The sequence below is a fragment of the Chaetodon auriga genome, chromosome 19 (genome assembly GCF_051107435.1).
Source record: "Chaetodon auriga isolate fChaAug3 chromosome 19, fChaAug3.hap1, whole genome shotgun sequence".
NCBI lineage: Eukaryota > Metazoa > Chordata > Actinopteri > Chaetodontiformes > Chaetodontidae > Chaetodon > Chaetodon auriga.
In genome coordinates this window covers 17,193,450-17,216,048 of record NC_135092.1, presented here as the reverse complement: position 1 = coordinate 17,216,048, position 22,599 = coordinate 17,193,450, and the positions used below count along the sequence as shown (strand labels likewise).

The 22,599-nt window shown below is 44.4% G+C and overlaps 1 protein-coding gene across 2 annotated transcripts in view; it reads left to right on the top strand.

Annotated features, from left to right (window-relative positions):
- The first annotated feature begins 5,856 nt into the window (after positions 1-5,856).
- The window catches only part of LOC143338476 (uncharacterized), a 34,482-nt gene continuing 17,739 nt past the window's right edge, over positions 5,857-22,599 (top strand). The window contains exons 1-3 of one of the 2 annotated variants that reach the window (XM_076758903.1): positions 5,857-6,484; positions 13,561-17,364; positions 20,555-20,626. In XM_076758903.1, the coding sequence (XP_076615018.1) occupies positions 14,411-17,364; positions 20,555-20,626 (3,026 nt within the window). In that variant the 5' untranslated portion in view covers positions 5,857-6,484; positions 13,561-14,410. Of the gene's footprint in view, positions 6,485-13,560; positions 17,365-20,551; positions 20,627-22,599 lie in introns of both variants that reach the window. The other variant, XM_076758902.1, reaches the window with a different exon arrangement.

The following is a 22,599-nucleotide window of genomic DNA, read 5'->3' as shown; positions in this document are numbered from 1 at the left end:
TATTTCAACAAAAATGGTTCCAGTATATGTGATCTGCTGTGTCTGTGTGGGGATTGGCCTGTTTTGACACTAGATTTCCAGCCTGAATTATGATCCAATTCCAGCCCAGCATGCTGGCCCCTTCACTCTGCTGCAGAGCCGTACACATCATTCATCTGTCAGGTTCATGGATGGATTATGAGACAATGGGCCCCTGGGCACAGATATGCGGCCAGGCTTGTGTCGTTTTCATCTGTTTTGCGTCTCTTTCAGCGCCATTTTTCAGGCACACCATAGCTCTTAACTGCTGCTGTTGGTTGAAAACTACACCTGAACTTCAGTGTTTTGTTACGATAATAAGGAAAACAGGCAAGTACGCCCAAAGCTTCCTGCTATAGCAAAACAATATTTCCAAAAATATTAAAACATGAAATGAAACTTGTTCTCAGTCTTACCTGGCTCACATAACAAACAATGCCTTTCCTCTTCAGGGAGACCATTAGACCTTATGTAACAGCCTGAGCCTGAACGAAGGTAAACAGATATATTTTACAGCATAAACTGTTTTGAAAAATAGAAAATAAATGAATCATACAAAGTAAAGTCCTCACCTCTTTGGTCCAGGGATGTCCATGCAAATTGTTCTAATTAAAAATCTCTCTAGCCGCTGTTCAGACGTGTGTCTGTTCTAAAGCCAAATTATTTCACATTCATCAGTTGTATTAGGAGCAGTAATGCTTCCTATAATAAAATGAGTTTAAGGTTATTGCCAAAGTCTAGAAAATATTAAAAACACACTCCCTTTTTAATCTTTGGCAAGCTGCAAAGGCTGGAGAGCCTTTGATGTGTGCCTCAAAAACATCAAATGAAATGGACCAGAGCAGATCGGGATGTTCATGGTTGCCGCATCATCACTTTATCAGCTTCATATACCTGGAGAACATGTGAGAACTCGGCGCTATATTTAAACTTTTTTTTTTGGAGAATGAATGAGACCAAGAATGTGTTTCAGATTTGTCTGTTTGTATCTGTATCGAATGAGCCCTGTGGCCAATGATTCATCTATTTGTGTGACATTCCTTTAAGACGCTTGGCATCAGTGACATCAGCAGCGCACAGACTCAGTGCTGGATTTCATTCATGTAGCCAAGAGCAAACAGAGACATAACGCAGAAGGATGCACGCCCTCATGCAAAAACAGTGCTCATCATCACAATGTTTTTACCCCTTTACTCTGATACTTGCTAATAATTCAGTGAGCACTCAAACAACGAAGCTCAAATGAGACATTTGAGGGAAACCGATTTTTTTTTTTTCTTTCCTGACTCATTTGGAAAGTGTGTTTTAATGTAACCTTGCCGGATACTGTAAGAACAACATCACCACCTGGTGGAGAGAGCCACCAGGAAGAACACGTCCTGAGGCAATTTCAGTTACCAGCATCAAAATGAAAACTTTCATATTTTACACAGCTCCACGCCGATTGAACCACGACTGCTTTAGATCCTGGAAACTTTTCTGCAAATCGTTTCCCAAGAATTACAGAAGAAGACCGAGCATTTTGAAAGATTCAGTGTGTTGTTAGTGCCTTCTGATACACAGCAGCGGGCAGAAACCTCTCTACTTTCACCGTCTATCTCCGCACCCATTTATTATGTTGCCAAGCAGCATTTCTCTTCTGACCTCCAGCCTTGTTTCTAGACAAGAGGACAGACACAGAAAGTCATTAATCGGCACAGAAACAAAGCAGGAAAAGTTCCCTCATCCATCAAAGGAACCTAAGATCTCTGACGATGTCCTGGGCCCGGCTCGGATCAAAGAGGGAAATGCCAGCTGTACTCGGGTCCAGCAAATGACTGCCCGCCTCCTTCATCCATCATGCTTGAAACGGAGATAGCAAAATAATAAAATCTTTTCAGGTAATGGCCACAGTTAGAAGTCGCCATTAGACACGTCCCCAAAACTACAACCTTGTATTAGGCTGTGATTGATGACCTGATCTGAGCGTACATTAAAGGATCTGCTTAAAATTCACCTTTCTGTAGCAGGTCAGACACTGAGGCTGATTAATGAATGCCGGTGAAACTACTGCCGTTCTTTTGGTGGCTCTGTGGGCACTGCGAAAACACGGTCTGACTGGCTATATGCAGCTTCGGAGCTTTTTGGGATGTTTTTGATGAATAATAATTACATTTCCTGGACTCACCTCGAGAGGATGGTGACTGAGGAGGAGAGACACACAGAGAAAAATACATTTAATCAACGGCTGTGATGTGTCCTACACACACTTTAGGATAGCAAGGCTAAGAGTTTACAGCCAGGCTAGCTGCTCTGTGAGACTGTAGCTGCTTACAGGCACAGCAGTGCTTTGAACCAAGTGTAAACCCACGATGATGTCACACCCAGTGGTCCGTGGATGACCGTTTTGAATTGAAATTATGGTCGTCGCCATCTCGGTTTTTGGGTCCAGAAGTGACAGTATTTGGATGAGAGGGTGGAGCTGTGGAGGATACGTATTGCTATGTTTCTGTCCTGTTTGGACCTGACTGAGAACCAGAGGACCCACCATGGTAGTAACTCGTCACCCACAAGGTAGCCACACGCTGAAGCATACCCTGCTTTACGCTCTATTTGACTCTAAATGGGACCATAATTTACAAAATGAACATCATGCTTTATTGACCAACACCTGAAACTAGCGATTATGACCAAAAACTCATTACAAAGCTGTTTACTGAGGCAATAAATCAAGTGAGAATAGGATCATTTTCTCATAGTCTTCCATACAATTAGGCTTTTTTTTGCCCCCTGCTGGCCATTAGAAAGAATGCAGGTTTAAGGCACTTCTGCTTTATACAGTCTGTGCTCTGGACTAAATGCTAACACAGTGATTATGCTAACTGGATGATGCTATAGGCTACAGCTACACTTTAGTTTGTGATTAAGATGTAAGGATCTGGAGTTTTTAGTTTTGTTATTTCCTGTTTTATTTTGTGGCCTTCCCTCGCGTGTCATTGTTTACTTTACTTCCTGTGTTTTGCCGCCCTTGTGATTGTTTGATTGTGTCCACCTGTGTCTAATTACTCACACTTGTCTATTTAAGTCATTGTGTTTCCCTTTGTCTTTGTCACATCAGCCCTTACGTGTGGCCTCCTGGTTCCCTCTGATATTCTCGTGAGTAATTCCTAGTCTACTCCCTGGTATCTGTGTTTTTTTGACCAGATGAAAAGTCAGAAGACTGTCATTAACCTGCAATTTATCTGGAGTCGAACATGATATCTGCACCAAATTTCATGGCCATCAATGCAAAAGTTAGTCATAACTAAAAATAGCTAAAAATAGTTTTTTTGTTTTGTTTTAGCAACGATACGCACTAAATGCAGTATATGATATCAGTAAATATACAGCTCTTAAACTTTTATGTTAAGAACAGATATTAATATTGTTTCTAAAGGGTCATGACTGTAGTATTTTTTTCAATTCTGTCGAGGAAGTGCAACAACAACAACAGTATAAGCGTAGTGTGCCCTTTAAGCATTCCCATCTCTGTTTCATCTCACAAACCGCTGTGCAGACAGCTACTGCGTCTGTGCCTGAAAGTCTCTAAAACTATAAAGAACAGTGTTTCAGCTCCCCGAAGATGCCTTGACCTTCACACAACTCCACTATAATCACCAGTGGGACAGTTGAGAGGGTAAAGCTTCAAACGTCGTCAAAATATAATGGACAATAAACTCAACACCACCTATAAACACTGCCAGCAGAAACTCTTTGTCGTCTGTAAACTCAAGGTCCTCTCTGTAGCTGATAGACGCCGCCTGTTTGGAAGCCTCATAGAGTCTGTCCTCCTTTCATTATCCTCCGCTGCTCCATCTGCTGCTTCACCATGCTGACAGCCTCCAACAGCCACAGACATGCACTGATTCTAACATCACTCGTCTTTCAACTCTCACAGACGTCAAAGTCGCCGCGAAGCGAAGCTCTCAGTGCGGCACACGACCCTGAACGCCCGGTCAACCAATGCGTCACTCTGCTTCAATCCAGCTGCAGGTGTGGATCCTGGGGCCCGTTCCTGAACAGGCGCGTGGATCTGAAGTCACTCCATCTGCCAGGTGGTGCATTTTGAAGGTGCGCTGTTGTACTTAATTTTACGGGACTCTTTTTAGCGACACTAGCAGCTCTTGGGATGGTAATGTTGGTCACTCACACAACAGGTAACATTTGCTCTGTACCTAAATGCACTCTGATGTACTTATACTTCACCCAGCAGTATATGAAGTACAATAAAATCAACAATAAAACTGTTAAATATCAACATTCTAGTGTTTTTAACCTGCCCATGTTAGCCTGCTGACGTGTTGGCATCGGTCTCATTTTCTCAAGAAGAAAAAGATCTGGAGTTGTAACAAAATCATTTTCAATGTATTATGACATATTTCCTCATTATTACTCATCAGGAACATTTCTTGCAAAAGCAGCATCTTGCTTTAATTCTCTCATTATTTCACAAAACTAGCATATATCATTAAAACAAACTTCTCATTATAACATGATGAAGGATTATTGTTATAACAAGAATCTTGTAAAGGGTCCCATCAAACTCTCTGCAGATTTACATTGAACTGTTTGCTGCTGCAGAGTTACTTCAGAGTTTATGCACAATAGAAGCATTGACACATGTAAAATACACGTGTATGTAAAATATATGCAATGCTGTACATGTAGTGTATGGGATATTTTAAATTGCTAAAAGGCTTTCATCTACATGTACGTATGCCTCTCCTGCAAGTACTCCATAGGTATATCCTATTTTATCCCATTATGTATCAATATTGCAGCGGATGGCCTGTCCATTCAGATCCTATTACTGTAAATTCTGCCGGCGTAATTGTGCTCTTTCCATGAAATTATATTTGAAATCCATTCAAATGGCGATTCCCAGAAATGGGTCTGAAAGCATAAAAGTAGAACATCTGAGAGATGTAAAAACAAGATTCACTGGGATGTTAATGTAAGTCTGATAGAGAGAGAGGAGATAGGACAAGATAAGTGATCAGAGCTGATAAAATGGGATGAGATGTCTAAGCCCTCGAGGCATTTAGGTGTAGACTTTATCTCTCCATCTCCGCTGTATCGAGCGGTTTCTACTAACCAGCCTCAGGTGACAACAGCCAGTGCAGTGATGATGGGGTCGAAGTACAATAATAAGAATAATAAAAAAAATCAATTTGTTCTAGTCTTCAAGCTTGGACCAAAACAACACATTCCCCACGCTCAAAAGTTCAGACAACAACCTGAGCAAAAATACGTGTTTGATTTAACACAGATTGGTGCTTTTGCCTTTTAATTTGCATGCACGACTGCAAACACTTACGCATATTAATTCAAAGAGGCCTGAAAACACTGGAGCGGTTTAACCTTCGATGACTGTGGATCTGCCTCTGCTTCAGAGGGCCATTGTCCATGTGTCTCTATTATCCTGCTGGTCACGGTTCCCCGGCTCTGCCCCCGCTCATATGGGAGATATCTGTAGAATAATTCTACCTGTCTGTTCCTATCTCCTTCTCCCTCCTTCTCTCCCCTCTTCTTCCTCCCTCTCTCTATGCATGACCTTTCTGCATTCCTCTCCAGCTGACCGTGGTGTCCTGTCAGCTCTTTCCTTTTCCCCACCTCACACTACTAGCTGCTCTCCACCACCACCCCCCCAAAACCTCCCCGTGCCCCTCATTTCCACCCCCTACTGACTGCTTCTTCCCTCCCTGTCCCGTGGTTCCGCCCCCTGGATCACTTTGCTCCCCTCTCTCCTCCCCTCTCCTCCTCTCGCTGTCTCCCTTTTTGCCCTCTGCAGCTGAACATACTCTGCTTTTTAATTAGACCGACTCACTAGCTCCACCTCCCCCTGCCTCCTACTCTCCAACCCCCCTCACCCCCCTTTGCTTACAAGGATACAGAGGCTTGCATGGCGACACAGAGAGGGGGGTCATGATGGAGAGACGCAGAGAGAAAGGGGGAGAGAGGAAAAAGGAACAAGACGGGGAGAACTGAGAGGAGCATCACAGAGGATAACTGCCTGTTTGCTCACTCTTGTCTTCTTGCTCCCCCTCCTGTCCATTCACTTCCACTCACAGCGCAAACGCTCAGACAGCTAGGTAGGCACAGCGGAGCTCAGAGCTCAGAGGGATGGATATAGAGGTTCCCACGTGAAAGGCATGAATCCACGGAAGAGGAGGAGGGTGAGATAGAAGAAGACACAACCAGAGAGGAAAGGAGAAAGAGGGGAGGAGGAGAGGAAAGGGAGACAGGAGAGGAGCAGATGGACTCTGCACAGAGGAGAGGAGACGGTGCGAAGCTCACCGAGCAGCAGTGACAGAGAGGTGGGAATAAAAGCAAACACGAACGCCAGAGGGATGGAAGAATGGGCTGAAGAGACGTGAAGGAATAGCAGAGAAGAGGAGCGAGCGTTTGTGGGAGACGGAGACAACACAAACAGGAAGAGAGAGATGTGGTATGTGTGACTCAGTTCTGTGTCCTGATGGAAGATAGTACAGCAGCCTCCCCACCAGCCTTCTCTCAGCATCACCATAGAGATAACGAAGTGAGAAAGATCAGAGCTGAGACAAAAAATTCAAAGCATCATAGAAGTGTCTGTTTTTATTTTGTGCAGCGGACGTTAGCCATGAGTGTCTTTCACTTACAGTTTTGTTTTGGCTCTTCTCACGTTCTGCTGAATTATACAATGAAAAGCGAGGCAGTGTGTGTTCGTCCTTGCATGTGCGCACAGACGAGCATGCATAGATTTTGTTTATGTGTTTGGCAGGTGTGTGTGTGTGTATGTGTGTGCGTGCGTGTGCGCACATATTTATTCTGACAATGGGGGTGTGTTCATGTGCTCATAGAGTGGCTGTGTTTGTGTGTGTGTGTTTGTGTGTGTGTGTGTGTGTGTGTGTGAAATCGAGTGAAATGAGATTGTACGTGTGTGTTTGGATACTGGGATTTGCTTTACGGCAGGTGTGGGAGTTATTTTCTGAGATTGTGCAGCTTTATGAGAAGCTTTAAAGAGTGAGGAGCTTAGATTGGTCTGTCAGTGATGTAGCTTTGCAGATTCCAGCAGCGTGCTTTCATTGCATATTTGTCATGAGCAGGAATGTGTGTGTGTGTGTGTGTGTGTGTGTGTGTGTGTGTGTGTGTGTGTGTTGGGGGTGTACGCAGAAAGTTTGAGGAGGAGGAGGAGAAGGAGGAGGCTCTGAGTGAGGGAATTCCATTTGTATGGATCTGTGTGTGTGCGTGTGTGTATATATAAGCAAGGTCCAATGCATGCTGTTCTGCCTACAGGAGCATTTAATTTTCAAGTAACGTGTGAAATTGTGAATGCATTTCAATAACACTGATGTGCTTTTGCATCGCGATGACACATTTGGGAGTAATAGTTTCTTGTCATTTGCACGTCCTTTGTGTTTCTCAATTAACTTTTCATTGACACGCATGATACAAATGTAATTGCACATGCACTCTCTCATGCATGCATGCACGGCATCAAATGCACATGCATGCACTCAGCACGCACAGGTGCACATTTGCGCACACACACACACACATTTGCTGTGTGAAGAAGTGCTGTGCTGTTAATCCTGCCTGTCGTCGCACAACTCTTTTCTCTTGTTCTCGCACTCCCTCTGCTCCACGCTACAGTATATTTCCCTTTTATCTTATCTCATCACCGTGTCTTTTAAGGGGTCAGCTATCTCCATCTGCCAGCTTTCTCTTTTTTATCTACTATTTAATCCTCTTCTCACATTGCTTATAAATCTGTCTCCTCCACTTAGATTTTTTTTCTTCACCGAGCAGAAGTTGAGCCGCTCGTCTCTCGTACTTTTAACTGTGTTCTACTTCCTTTACGCTCTCTGAATCCGTCTTTCTGCCGGCCAGGTGTTTTTGTTGGACTGACAGCATCTCTATAGGTAACACACTATGATGTACTCTTGGGACATTAGTTTGGACAGGCACATTGCAGCACGACGGCCTGGCAGAGAGTAACCCCCAGGGAGATGACGGCGCTGTATGTACCTACATGTAGCGCGCCGCCGTGCACTGGACGTGTCAGTCGAGCCACCTGTTCTGTTTTGCCGCTGATATTTCACACAGAGACCTTTGGAACATTTAACCTCTCTGAATCCCGTGGCAGAGTGGGGAAGTGAGACACAAAAGCCAGAGCATAAAAGAACTAACCAGCCAGAGAAACAAGACAATTAGGCTGCAGAATGTGCGCAAGAAAGAAAACAATGTTTACTCTGGCTTTCGTTCACAGATAGTCAAACATCCTCAAATTTGCTCACAGTTGGCTAAGTATGCTTATCACAATCCATTGGCCTACATATAGGGATTTCATATTAGGCAGAGGATTTTGGTCAAAAGAGGACAGATGGAACAAATCATTTCTGGCACTCACACTCTAAAAGTTAGAAGTAATCCGGCCATCCTTCAAGGAAACTGGAACAAGGAGGGTGGCCACACTGTCCTCTTTAGTAACGCGCTGGCCGCTGAACTTGCCGGCTAACGTCGGTGTAGGTTTGTGCGATGAAATATTTGCATCGTGTGCTGCCACGTTAATGAGAGCATTCAAGGAGTTGTAAATTATAAAAGTCTGCCGTGCTACTGTCCTGAGATACTGAGCGTCAACGTTTGTATGCACAATAAGACTGTTCATTCTGAAGATGCTTTCAGATGCCTGACTGAAAATCAGACCACACTGCCACCAAAACACATTGGTGTGTGTGGAGTGTGCCGACTTTCCCAAATAATTCACACACATTTCATCGTGACATATAAACGTCTTCGCCAGCGTCTCCAAATTATTCAGTTATTCAAAAGCAATGAAACATTGTGTATCAGCTAAAGAGGAAACAGCAGGAATATCAGGTTAAAAACCTCTGGGCAAAACTGACTGTTTGGCACGTTCGTTCTATGAATGTGCCAAAATGTGAACTAAGAACATAACTGGTTGGGGTCAGGCTTCAGGACCTGACCTGATCGGGTAATAACTTTAACTTCTTAAACCTGCGAAAACTCAATTTTTTTGGCCACTTGGCAAAATTATTAGCAAACAGCGGCTCATCCACACATCCAGCAGAAGCAGCATTATCTTGACCATCTGATGAATGGAAGTCCAATATTTCCTTCCCTTTAGCTTTGGTCTCCACCAGCTCCTGGTTTAAGGTCTGGCTCTTAAGCTGCTGAATTCTACATATACGTGTTCTCCAACCATTCGCAACCACTAGTTGTGGACTGTGTCTGTCTTTTCAGTTGTTGGTGACTTTCACATTAAAATATGTGTAGACATGCTCGTGAAGGAACTCACAGGAAGCTACGCCTTCGTCTCACTGCACATGTAAGAGAGGAGCTAGTAGCTACTGACAAAGAAATGTGATTATTTATGTGTAGTCTTTTGTAACACAGTTGGCATCTTGAGGCCGAGTGCACCTTCTGGCACTTCCACGTTTGCCTCAACGCTCAGATAACTTTATTTTGATGGAGGAAAAAAGAAAACCATGAGAAATTTCGCAGCTTTCTGTTTCTAGATGCTGATTATTTAATAACTTCTACTGCAGCTAGCGCCTGCTGAAATATGGCTTGCTGTGATGTCTGACTGTAACTGCCCAAATTGGATGCCAGTACACAGTCATAAACAAACAAACCAGCGTTTACATCTTGCTGCTATTACAGACTGTCTGACAGGAATAACAATGGTTGTGTTCACTGTGTTGCCTTGGATATATAAAGAATTAAGAATCTTAATTTAATTTGTGATTGTGTAATTTAATTTGCTGTTAAGCATGATCAGGCTTAAGATTTCATCAGTCAGAACTCAGTAACACTGTTTCCAGCTCAGTGTAGCAGCGATGAGGGTTTTTTTTTTCCTCTGAGGAGCTGATCCCAGACCAGCGAAGACAATGCCTTCACTTGCCTCACTAGGTTGTGCTTTTAGCATTGCTTATGTATGCACATGGATCTGTTTACATACAAATCCTTGTTCGCATGAAGTCCTTTATGGGCTTACATCTGCATTTTTTAATGTGCCTGCTGGTTTTACTGTATCAAATAAAACGAAACATCCCCTGTTCGAGACATTGCTGTGCCGTGCTGTGCAGCACGCAATGCTTACCTAACAAAATATTAATCTACAGGAAACTCTAAAGGAGTTGCTCCTGAGTTTGAGATCTCTTCGGACAAGAACGCAAACACCTCAAAGGCTCCTGCACTTTGCATCTGTTCTGCGAACTGGCTGGGTTGTAAATTCCTCTGACAGAGCGCAGGTATAACTCTTACCCTTCCGTCTGCTCACAGGGCCAATAACTGATCATATAGCTTTTCTTAGTTCCTCTCCAGTTCCCCCTTAAATGCCCTGACACGCTGATGCTCCTGATTTACCACTTCACTGAACCCTAACCATGACATTTCCTCTGCTGCCAGGGGTTGTTCCCGCCTGCTTTGCTCCCTGTCCCCCTACCTCCGCCTGTCTGTCTCCCTCCGCCTCCTCTCCCTCCTACTTATTCAGATTCCTACTCCTCTCTGTTTGCTATGTGTCTCATAGCATCTCTAAATATAACCAAGCATGTCTACCTCCTCTCCTTCCTCTTCCTCTCTCTGCCTCCTCTTCATCTCAGTCCTGTCTGACAAATTTAAGCGTGCCTAGACAATCCGATCTGACATGCCTTTACATAACAATTCAATCCACAGCACCTTCCACCTCCTCAGCACAGTGAGACCCAAAGGTGTGTTATTGGCATGGATGCAATTCTCAACATCCCTCAAAGACTCAGCCTCAGAATATTATTAGATGTGCGCAACCATGATCTTGGCTTCTTGTATTTTGAATGTATCAGATATGTTTCTCGAGTCAGCACGGCTTAGAGCAGGGAGATCAGATGTGACCTTAGCATTATCGTCACACACACATGTACACAGCCATAAAAGCACGCACACAGGACAGAGGATAGAAGCCTATATTCACAGTAAAGCCTTCCCAGAGAGGTAGACAGCTAGCAATGGGGCTGTAGTAAATCTTAAATAATAACCGCAAAGAGTTATGACCCTTGCTGGCATTATGCCGTTGCACACCTTCCTCCTCCTGCCTGGTGATTTATCTCTTGTCTGCCAATAAAGCTCAACATGGAAATGTCACATGTGGGAAAGAGCTGGCCTCAGCCACACGAGTGAGCACATGAAGCATTAAGAGGGTCTGGATTCATTAAACTGTCAGCGTAAATTTTGATCCGAGGGTAGTTTGCAGATCGAGAGGGAGGAACTGCGAGGACAAAAAGAGGCAGCGGGAGAGCAAGCGACGGTGGAGGAGGAAGAAAGATGCGAGGGACAGGGGTGAAAAGAAGAGACGGGCAAGATAAAAGATAGAAAAAAAGAAGGTGGGATCGGAATGAGTAAGGGTAATGGTTCTGTGACGGATGGATGAGGTTCAGTGTTGAAAGTAAAGTGCTTTTTGCAAGAGATGGGTAAGAAGACTGACAACTGGAGTGAATTAGGATATCTAACTGAAATCGCCTGTCTGTCTGCCTGTCCTTTGATTCTCTGCTGAGAACCATCGCCCCACAAAGCTGGAGAGCCCCCGTAGTTCTAAACGCAGTAGTCAGTGACTATGTTATACCCAGAGGCTTATTTTTTACCCTCACCTTTACCACTCATGCCTACTCTGCCTGTGATTGGTTCTGACCCCGACCTAACCCTAACACTTACTTGCCAATCAGAGGCATCAAGTAGCCCTGGAGCCATGTAGTGAGAAGGTTTTACGTATTTCTGATTAAACGGCAGTCAGAGACTAAGTTATAGCAAGACCCTACTGAGATACCTAACTAGGCATCAGCTAATCTGATTAATACTAATGTTTTGATAACTGTGTGCAGTGGTTAACATAATGTTACTAAGCTAACATATTATTATTAACATATGTTTTGGGAACATCTGAACAACCTGTATAAAACTGGTGGCATTGTGTAATATTAATGAATATATATTCAAATATACTGGTGGGTCTGGAACTACTGCATCTAGAACTGTGGCGTCTCTCCGGCTCTGCAGGACGATGATTTAGAGAAAGCTGCAAGCAGCAAAACCGGAGGACAAGCAATCGGCCCGTTCCGAACAGGAACATTTTGAACAAGCAGTGCACTAGGTAATGAAAAAAAAAGAGAAGTGCAAACAGGATTTGACCCAGAGAGAAAGAAGAAAGAAAATCGTCAAGGTCAATCGGACAGTGTGGATCAAAGCAGGACAACAGTATGCTATAGATGTACCTTTGCTTTTGTTTTTGAGGCTCTGCAGTGCAGGATTCAGCCCTCCTCAGTGGACGACTACCCAGGGTGGCACTTCTCAGGGCAGTTAAAAAGCTCATCTGTACACACTGCAGTGATCAGAAAGTAAAATGCAATGGGATCCCGTGGTTTTGGTTCTAAATCCATTAGTATATCTGAGAGTGTATGGTTGATATTTCCGCTCAAGGCTTACGTTTGCTGTGACTTTAATCACAATTTATACTAATAACCATGTTTTTAAAGGGGTTGACGGAGAGGGCGTGGCTGTAACAAAGATCCTCCTATTCATAGCTGGGGAAAGAAAGAGAGGAAAACAGTGGACATAAATAAAAGTGGCAGCCCCTCGGGTATCTCTCTCCCTAAATAACCTGGGAGCTGTGAAGGAGTCACTAATTACCCCTCCCACGGAAGAGAGGGGAGCAGAGTAACGGCCAGTCGCACTCGCGCACAGAATTAGTCCGGGCCTGTCAGTGTCAGAGGCAATCACAAGGAGATAACAGGCGCAGATCCATAGATCGTGTAAGGCAAACGACAGCATCACGCCTGACTGCCAATGGCACGGACAGGAAATGGAACTGATATATATACGTATCAAGGCCATAGATCGTCAAAAACAGAGCGCAGAATTGGAGTGACGAGAACATACTACTAAATACAGCAAGGCAGACAGACTGTCACACAGTGACCAGATGAATCAGAAAGGATGTCACCATGGCAGATCATCAAGGACTGATAACAGGGCCACAGACTGTTAAACATGGAGGAAAAGCAAAATCTGTAAGACACATGCATATGAGGAATAACAGCCGCAGTGTGCATCCATGAGCAGGAATAATGATGAATACCACCAGTGATGCTGCTGCCACCACAACACATCTGCTTTTAATAATAGTGTTAGTAATACCTAAATGCATACGTACAGAAGACGAAACAAGCAGTATGTAGTAAGTATTCCCTTCAGCTGGTGCGAATAGGTTTAATTACGCTTGTTTTAGGTGGATATTCTTCTATCGTTGGTGATATACTTATCTCTTCACTTTCTTTTGCCACCTACGTCTTTTCATTACTTTTCTGAACTGATGTCTTCTTTTTCCGTTCTGTGTTGACCCCAGCTCTCATGAATTTTTAAAATAGCTGCCTATCTCATATCTTCCTCATTATCCTACAGAACAAGCACATTGTGTTTCAATGAAAATGCAATAATATGGAAACAATTACAGTCTCTTACTCCTTTCTTTCTTTGTCTTTTTGCTCTCTTTAGGAGCTCACGCTGTCTTCAACCATGAGTCACTGAGAGAAGAGCCGAGAACAGGAAGAAACACAGAGAGGGAGAGGGTGATAAAATCAAAAGGAAGGAAGGGAGAACAAAAAACACTAAAACAGATAGGCCATTATGGGGAAGTACGAAGGCCCATCCCATAGTTTGGCCGTCCAATCTCCTGAGGGCCCAGGGGACAAAGCAGGTGAAGAAGAAGGGGCTGCCAAGTAGACAAGCCAGTGTGATGGACACAGAAAGGATGGACAGGCTGAATTCCCTTCCTCCCTGCTTATTTGTCAGTAACCTCTCCGGCCTCATCATGAGTTCATGGAAAGTTAAAGAGAAATGGGAATAAGGAGCAAAAGTGCACAACTTCTGAAGACATGGAGCCGTATGGACACTTCTCACATGCTCACTTTAAAGAATATCTGATGCTGCATATATTTATTTTTGTATGAAGGTAAGAGTAGAGACCCATGAGGTTCTTCGGGTTAGCATTTATCACGGTCGTCTATACTTAATTTTTACTTGCTGTGCTTAATATCACTACACCCTGAACTGTGAATATGGTAATCCATTCTTTCTTGAGGACAATCTTAGTTGCAAAGGAAGTCCTTGGTGTATAGATTTGAGGTAACTGGAGCAGCTGCACACAATCCTATAACAGCTGTATCTGCTCTGTGATGAAACCGGAACTCAGTCAATCAATTGTACAGATCTCTCACTGTTATGGTGAATATATAGTAAATGGGAGATCACTTTCCTTGTTGACGCACTAACACAACTAAGCCTTCACAACATCAAACTGCCTGCAGAGCCTGTGGATGTTGGGGGAGCGAGAGAGCCAAGAGACATGGTGAGCAAAGAGCCTAACCACTTGCTCACAGGCCAAACCAACGGCAAGAGCACCTTGGCGGACAAACTGCCCGGGACAATGACTGTGCGCTCTGTGCTGCTCAACCGAGACTCCCCAGATATTGAGAGCCGCCTCAAGCGGCGCCGCAACCGCACCCACCAGGTCCGCTTTAAAGACCTGGAGGATGGCAGCAGCAGCAGTGGCAACAGTGGAACAGGAGAAAACAATAGCCATCAGAGGCCTGCCACAGATTGTGACAGCCCACATCCTCTTCGTAAACACAGCAGTAGGTCCCCTCAGCCATGGACTGACAGGGATGGGCCTCGGGCTGAGGGTCTACCTGGCCAAACCTCTGTGGTGGGAGCTGTGCGTGGGGACATGGCAAGTACTATCGAGGTGGTGGCTGCTTTCTTAGCCAGGGCCCCTCCTCATCCACTGACGCCGGGTCCTACACGTCGATGCTGGGCACCACCACAGACTAACTCCTTAACTTTGCCAATGACACGCAAGCCCAGTACGAGCACCAGCACAGCCATCCAGACCTCCCCATGCCTGAAAAAGCCCCAATCCCTCTCTTCCACACACACACGTAGCCACAGCCTCGGGGACTCAGTGGGTGTGGATGGGGATGACGAACATGACTCTCAAGATGAGTACCTTACGCACAACCATGTGTTATTGCCTGGGGCCAAGGATCAAAATGGTCCTCCTGGGCCGGGGGATCGAACTGTGGTAGAACGGAGGTCTAAAGCCTCCAGGACAGACATAAAATCGGCTGTTAGTGTTGTAAAAAACTCCAGGCACAGCTGCCCTCCTTCAGTTCTTCACAACACTGAGCCATGTCACTGTCCCTCTGCATCCTGTCGAGATGGCCCCAAGCGTCAGGGTAGCAGCACTCCCTCAGTGGTCAGGAGGAGAAAGCGGCTGAATAGGACAACAAGCGACCCTGGGAAGGAGGTGCACTACTGCACCACTCTCACTCAGACTGAAAGGCCCTGTCCATCCCCGCAACCCGCAAATACCAAACTCTGTACCACTCAAGTTCAAACCGAGAGCCCTTCCACAACTCTAATTTCAAAGTATTGCACCACCCAAAGTCAAACAGAGAGTCAAGATCAGTCTTCACCTTTGGGTGACAAACAATGCACAACTCAAATTCAAATCAGCAACTCTGGTCCAGCCCTACCTCCAAATGCTGAACAGTGCACCACCCAAATACAAACAAACTCGCCCTCTCACTCTCCTCCTTTTCATCAACCTTGCACAACCCAGACACAAACCTGCAGCCCATGTGCTTCCCCACCTCTCACAGCACCACCCAGCTCAATGCAAATTCAATCTGAGAGTCCTGCATCCCCAACTACGACTCCAAACCCTCCCACCACCCAAATAAATACTGTGCCTTACTGTACCTCTCCCCCACCTCCAAGTGCACCAACACAGACCCCTGAACACTGCGCTAAGCCACCTTGCTCCTCTCCAGCCAAGCCAGCTTGCACCACCCCACCTCCACCCATAGCACTTTCCATTCCTTGCTCCACCTCTGCATCTACTGTTGTCCTGCACCCGATTCCCTATTATACTGTCGTGTCACCTCCGACAACCCCCAGCACAGCTGTTGTCTGCTCCAGTCCATCGTCTGCTGCACCACCATGTCCCACCCAAAACTGCATCTCCCCTGTTTCAAACATGCTGTCATCACCTCCCATAGCCTGTTCCTCCCCCACCCCAATTGTAGCCCCTAATGGAACTCCCTTCGACCCCACCAAACATCCAACCACTGGCCCAAACGTAACACACCAACCACCACACAATGCATCAAATGCTACACCCTGTACATTTGTAACTCAAACTGCCCTGTCTTGCACCTCCATATCATATTACTCCACCACACATCCGATTGGCCCCCATACCCCTCACCCGAATTCTTCTTCACCCTCTTACACCACTCTCATACAAACTGTATCTCATTGCAACATCCCATGTCAAGCTCTGCAAAATACTTCTGCTGCTAACACAGGCATAACCCCCTACTCCTCCCCAGTCCCCAAACTAAAATCTTGCACTTCTCCGCCTCCACTTGTGAAAACATATGCATCCACTCTTCCAAATGCACAGTCATGTGCAACCCCAACTAAAGCTGTTCCTCTGTACTCTTCCACATTTCGTGCTGCACCACCATACACCCCCCCCTCTCAGGCCCCCTACAATGCTCAGGATAAGAGGGGCATTCGACTTCCACCTCCTCCTCCACCACCTCCACCTTACACACCACGCAAAAAGGGAAGTGATCCGCCAGGTCCTGCAATCCGAACACCCATGCTCAGGGCAGACAGCAAGGCCAGCAAGAAAGATAAAGACAGGGAGGAGAAAAAGGAAGATGTAAAATGTACAGACTCACCCAAGCTCTGTGAGAGAGCCAGCTCTCTGAAGCACAGAGCTCAAACTCCGCCAGTTGCTGTGATGAAGGGAGAGAAGCAGTCGTCCTCCTCCTCTCCTGCCAAGGCCTGTTTTAAGCCCAGCTGTCTCAGCTCAGCCCAGGCTCAGCTTGGGGCACTACATAAAATGCTCTGCTCAGGAGCCAATGCCAGGCCTAACACCCCCAACAGTCAACACCCACTCCCTCCAAACCAGCAGGGTTGCTCCGGAGCTAGGGGCTGCTCTGCTTCTGGGGAGCGGCCTACAGCTGGGCCCCTGACCGCCACCCAGGCTGACACATTAAGACAGGTCCAGGAAATTTTGGGAGGGCTGGTGTCTGGGGCCAGGTGTAAACTGGACCCATCCAGGGTGACAGAAAAGCTCCTGAGTCCCAATGGACCTCTGCATGATATTCGTAGCCTGCAGAACCAGCTCCACAGTCTGGAAGGGGTTCTGGAGACCAGCCAGAACACCATTAAGGTCCTACTGGATGTCATTCAAGATCTTGAGAAGAAGGAAGCCGAGAGAGACGGGTGAGGCAACATTTCATTTTGGTGAGACAGTTTACATTACAGGACTGAAAAGGTAATGCACACTGACTCCACGCCACAAATCCATTTAAGACGTACACCTGCACAAGATTAAATCAGACCTCTGTCAGGTTGTAATACATATTACATTGCATAATTGCATGCTTACTATAAGATTATCAACGTTCGCCTGCTGACAGTAGTTGCTCTGAAAGCTTTTCACACTCTAATTAGCCCTGGGTTGACCTAAGGCCACATTCAGACCGACCTGCATCAAAAAACACAGCCCTTTCATTCACTTTAATAAGACCAGCCCATCAACATAACAGGGATGCCAAAGCAAAGAGCTGGGGTAAAAAAATGAAGGATTGCAATGAGACATCACCCAGCAAGGTGCAGTGGGCAGTGAGCCACTCCTTGAAGTGAACAATATATATATATATATATATAAATTAACTGAATGATAGGATGCACCTATAATGTATTTATTTAATACAATTCAGAAATATCTCAGTTTGGTGGTAACATTTCGATCCGAGCATGGTGAGACTTTTTTATGTTGCAACATGCAAAACGTAGTTCAATATAAATAAAACGTTCACTTCACAAGTGTTTGATGTTTTTTATATTATTTAAAGTTTTTATACCAAGCATTATGTGAAGTTACGGTATTCTGGAAATTATAAATCTTAGTATAATTATATTGACAAATGTAAGAGATATATGTGCACACACACCATTCACAGGTCAAAACACTGCTTAATTTGGCTGAATTATTAAAGTTAGAAGTGGTACTAAATAAAGAGCTGTTTAGGAGCCAAAAGAGCCGGCTCTTATCGCTGAGCTGAGCCAAATGATCTGGCTCACTAAAAAGAGCCGGAATACCCATCAGTACTTCGTAATGTGAGCGCCATATTTCTACTGTCACGACAAAAGATAAAGTGACTGCTGCCGTGGTAACTTTCCAGACTTCTAAAATCCTGTATCACAGTATTATATGAGATGTACTACTCAAACCAGCCTTCCTGCATCGCGTTAAATTGTCTGACCAGCACCTGAAACAACACATCCACAGCAGTGCAGCCCCTTGTGTTGTTTTAATGCATGTTTTCCAGGAATGTTCAAGACTGAAACTTGAAAATCAGACACAGACAATGAAAGCAGCGTCTTCAGTGAACTGATGTGACGTTTTTCTAAATTTAAGTGACACAAAATGAACCTTGTGTTTCTGGTACTGACCTTGGACGGTCAGGGATAACCTTGAGTGTGGTTTAATATGAGGCTTCACACTTCCGTTAGGCCAAGTGTTAGTGTGTTAGACTGTCCCTGGGTCAACTCGTATCACATTTCACATTTGAAAGGTTAGGTGTTTCATTTAAGAATATCACATGATGACCCAGGATCAGTTTTGTTATTTGCACCACATGTCCAAGGTGGTGTTCAAAGGTAGCGTTAGCAGCGGTGTGAAATATTGCATAGCCCAGGGTTAAATCAAGAGTTTTGAAAGGGGTTTGTCTGGGCTTAAATCTAGTGTGAAAGCCTTGGGCCAAAAGAGGAGCTATTCAACATTTGAAGTTGTAAATGTGAAATAACTGGAAGCAGCAAGCTAATGAAGGTGTGAACCCAGGGCTAACGGGACCTCTCAGCCCAGGGCCATGTGTGGTGTGCAAAGCTGTCAGGTAATCTGTCGATAGATAGATAGATAGATAGATAGATGGATAGATAGATAGATAGATAGATAGATAGATAGATAGATAGATAGATAGATAGATAGATAGATAGATAGTAAACAAGCCAGGAGAGAAGACAACAAACAATGGGACAATGTAAATTATGAGTGCCTGGTATTTTGGAGACCTGGAAAGTAAATGTCAGCATGTAGCCTAAGTGCTTGCTGTTTTATTCCCAGACAGTTAATTTCTCAAGCGAGAATCTGGTTCTCTCCACACAAAAACAAATGAGGGGCAGGCATGATGATGTGATCACAGCTTTGCACTAAAATATTGTCTCCTCTCTGCTGGAATGGAGTAGACAAGTGGGTTGTTGTAGGCAGATTATTCTTCAAAAAGGGAATACACAACCCAGCGGTAATAACCTCAGTGCATCGCGCTGTGAATATTACAGATAGATGGTTGTTGGGCCTAAGCTTTGCTGTGATGCAGCTCCTCTATTTATAGCCAATCCCAGCATTGTAAGCATTGTAAATACACTGGCAACAAAGCTGTGTGGACAGAGCACAATGTAAATTTGGTGAGAATGAGAAGGCAAGAGCGACAGAAGTGGGTAGAACAGCAGGGTGAGCCGCAGACAGAGAAGAAGAGATACCAGATTGAATGCAAGACAGGAGGTGGTGGAGCAGCTGTGGTTATTTTTATGAAGTCTCATGTCAGTCATGTAGCTCTCAAATTTATGTCATGTCAGGCTACAGGAGCGGTTTGGGAGCTTGGTTTCACCCATTTTGCAGCAGCTCTCTCCTCATGCATGTATGCAGCAGACGGGGATAGATAGGAATCAGCATTTGGCTGTCATCATGTTGGTGGCTTCAGATGCGCCATGCCTCTTAGTGTAAACCCTTTACCATTCTCATCAAGTCTTTAATTAATCTGCTTCCTACATTGTAAGCTGCTTAGTAATTTCTCCCTCCTTATCGCACCAAAATAGCACATGATGTGGGGACGAGAGAGCTCACGGATGGGAAGCGATAGACATGGATGGATGTGTGTCTATGAATCCATGGAAAGCCTTGACTGATATCTGAGCGGCGTAATCCAAATCACACTGTTAACACTAATGCCAACACTATACTTTGCCGACATTTGAACATGTGACCGCGCGGCCCTCTGTCTCATAAAGTGACATATCTCGCGTGTAAGAATTCAGTGATGGGGCTAAGTGTAATGCATGCAGACTTGACTTTTACCTCATAAGCATTATTTTATGCCTGGAGTGATACAGTGACTCATGGTTTACGTAACAGCCTGAGCCTGTTGGAAGGGGTATCGTTCATTAAAAAATGATCAGGGGTGATTTCAGGGAGGATATTGGTATATTTGCAGGGACGCGTGTGCCAGAAATTTGGTTCAACAAGAGAAAAGATAACCTGAATATGTCTTTGTGGGCTCACACAAACACATGCACACAGAACGTCACTCTTTTACCCCTGATATGTCATCTCTGTGCTTCTCAACAGAAGACATTCCTACAGGACCGGACAGGACATTGAGAACTGTGGGACCTGCAGGGACTGTGCCTGCATCATCTACAGGTATGTGGATGGATGCGTCCTCCTTGTAAATTTCTGCATATTTATCACTTGTTTCACACGTGAGCAGTGAGAGCACAGTGCGTGTCTCGGTGCATCACGCTGTCATTTTGAATCACGTCAGTTTTGGGAGTTCAGTTTTTATGGCTTTGTAGGATTGTCGTTCTGCTCCGTGTGACAGCACAGCCGGATGCAGCGCTTTGAGTCTGGCCACGCACTGCACAAACACCGCTGCAGGTTTGATCGCTGAGCACAGTTGTAAGAGATTTATTAAGACTTATCACACACACTCTCGTGCTCTCCCTCTCAGATTTAATGAGGTGAACAACAACACAGACTTAAGTCGTGCACCCGTGTGCCCACTTGGTTTCCTCCCTCCTCCTCTTCTCTTCTCATTTTTCTACTCTCCTTATCTGTCTTTTACACACACACACACACACACACACACACACACGCACACAGTGTCAAATACACGCACACGCACGCACTGAATAATCATTCCGCTCCGAGATTTGAATTGAAATCAATCAATTAACAAACAGGATTTCACACTTTACAGGAGGGTGAAGAAAGGCAAAAAGAAAAGTGTGGATTGCTATGAAATTGAAATCCCTCTCTCTTAGTTGTAAATGTCAGAATTGTAAGAAAAAAATAAGGCTTATTAGCAGGAGAAGCAAATCTTGCAGCGGCAGACGAGAAGGAAACAGCGCAGGGAGAGGAGGGATGACATTCAGAGGTCTTACATGCACAAATGCAATTTGATTATCACTCGATCAAAAGCCTGCGCGTGAAATACTTATCAGAAAATTCAATTTTAAAAAAAATTGAGCTGTTTATTGAACATTTTGATGGAATAAAAGAAAGTATGCAGGGATGAAGTGATCAGATTTTGGTGATCAAAGGTCAAAGGTCACTGTGACCTCACACAACCCCTTTTTGGCCATACCTTAAGAATTCACACGCTAATCATGACAAGTTCTCACACACATGTCAGATGGGTCAAATGCTGAGGTGATGACATTTTACATCCAAAACTGAATTGGTGACACTAATCTCAGGCGTCTCTCTTGAAACTGTCCTGATTGTTTAGATCTTCTGTGCTGCCGGGTTGAAGATGTGTGCATGAAGCCTCCACGTTTCACAATTTGTAGCTTCTATGCAGCAGCATCCATATTTGAAGCATTGTCATCCATCACAAGCTGATTGGTTGTGCTGATATTGAGCTTCAGGTGATCGTCGTTGCACCGTGTGATGAAGCTCTCCATCAGTCCTCTCTAAGTGAAGACAGCATGTTTCTCACTGGAAATTATTCACTGGAATCATACATGTTTAGTGATAACAAATTCACTTAATACCTTTAATTAAATCCCTTCAGAGTCTTCACTACATATATTAAAATGAGTCTGGACATGGATGTAAACTGTAGCTTGACTGGTTGCCGGAGGCAAACAACCGTGACGTGCTAATTGTAGTTTACAGCATATTTCACTGCAGTATGTTGTTGTATTACATGCAATATATTATATTTTTGCACAAATACTATGCTAATGCACATAAAAAAAAGGCATTTATGCACACTGACTTAGGATATTGCACCTAATTTTAATTTAGTGTGTCAAACTCTCCTCCATACATACATAAATATAAATATATAAATACCCTAATTTCCATTCAAAGTTCCTTTGAAGATTCAATTTTTGTCTTTAATCAGTTTAATTAAACAATTAAAAGGGTTTATGTCATTTAAAACCATAAAAGCATTAATATACCTTCTGTGTTGTATTTGATTTTAGTACAGCAAAGTACACAGTACAACATTGTTTTGGTAATTATACTCTCTTAACAAGGCAGCCATCTTGAATTTAGTAAATACTTCCTTCATTACTCTGATAATCTATCAGAGGGCAGGTAACATGTGCCAGATCATATACAACAGGTCTGTCAGGTAATTATTGATCTTGGTGATGATGTAGAGG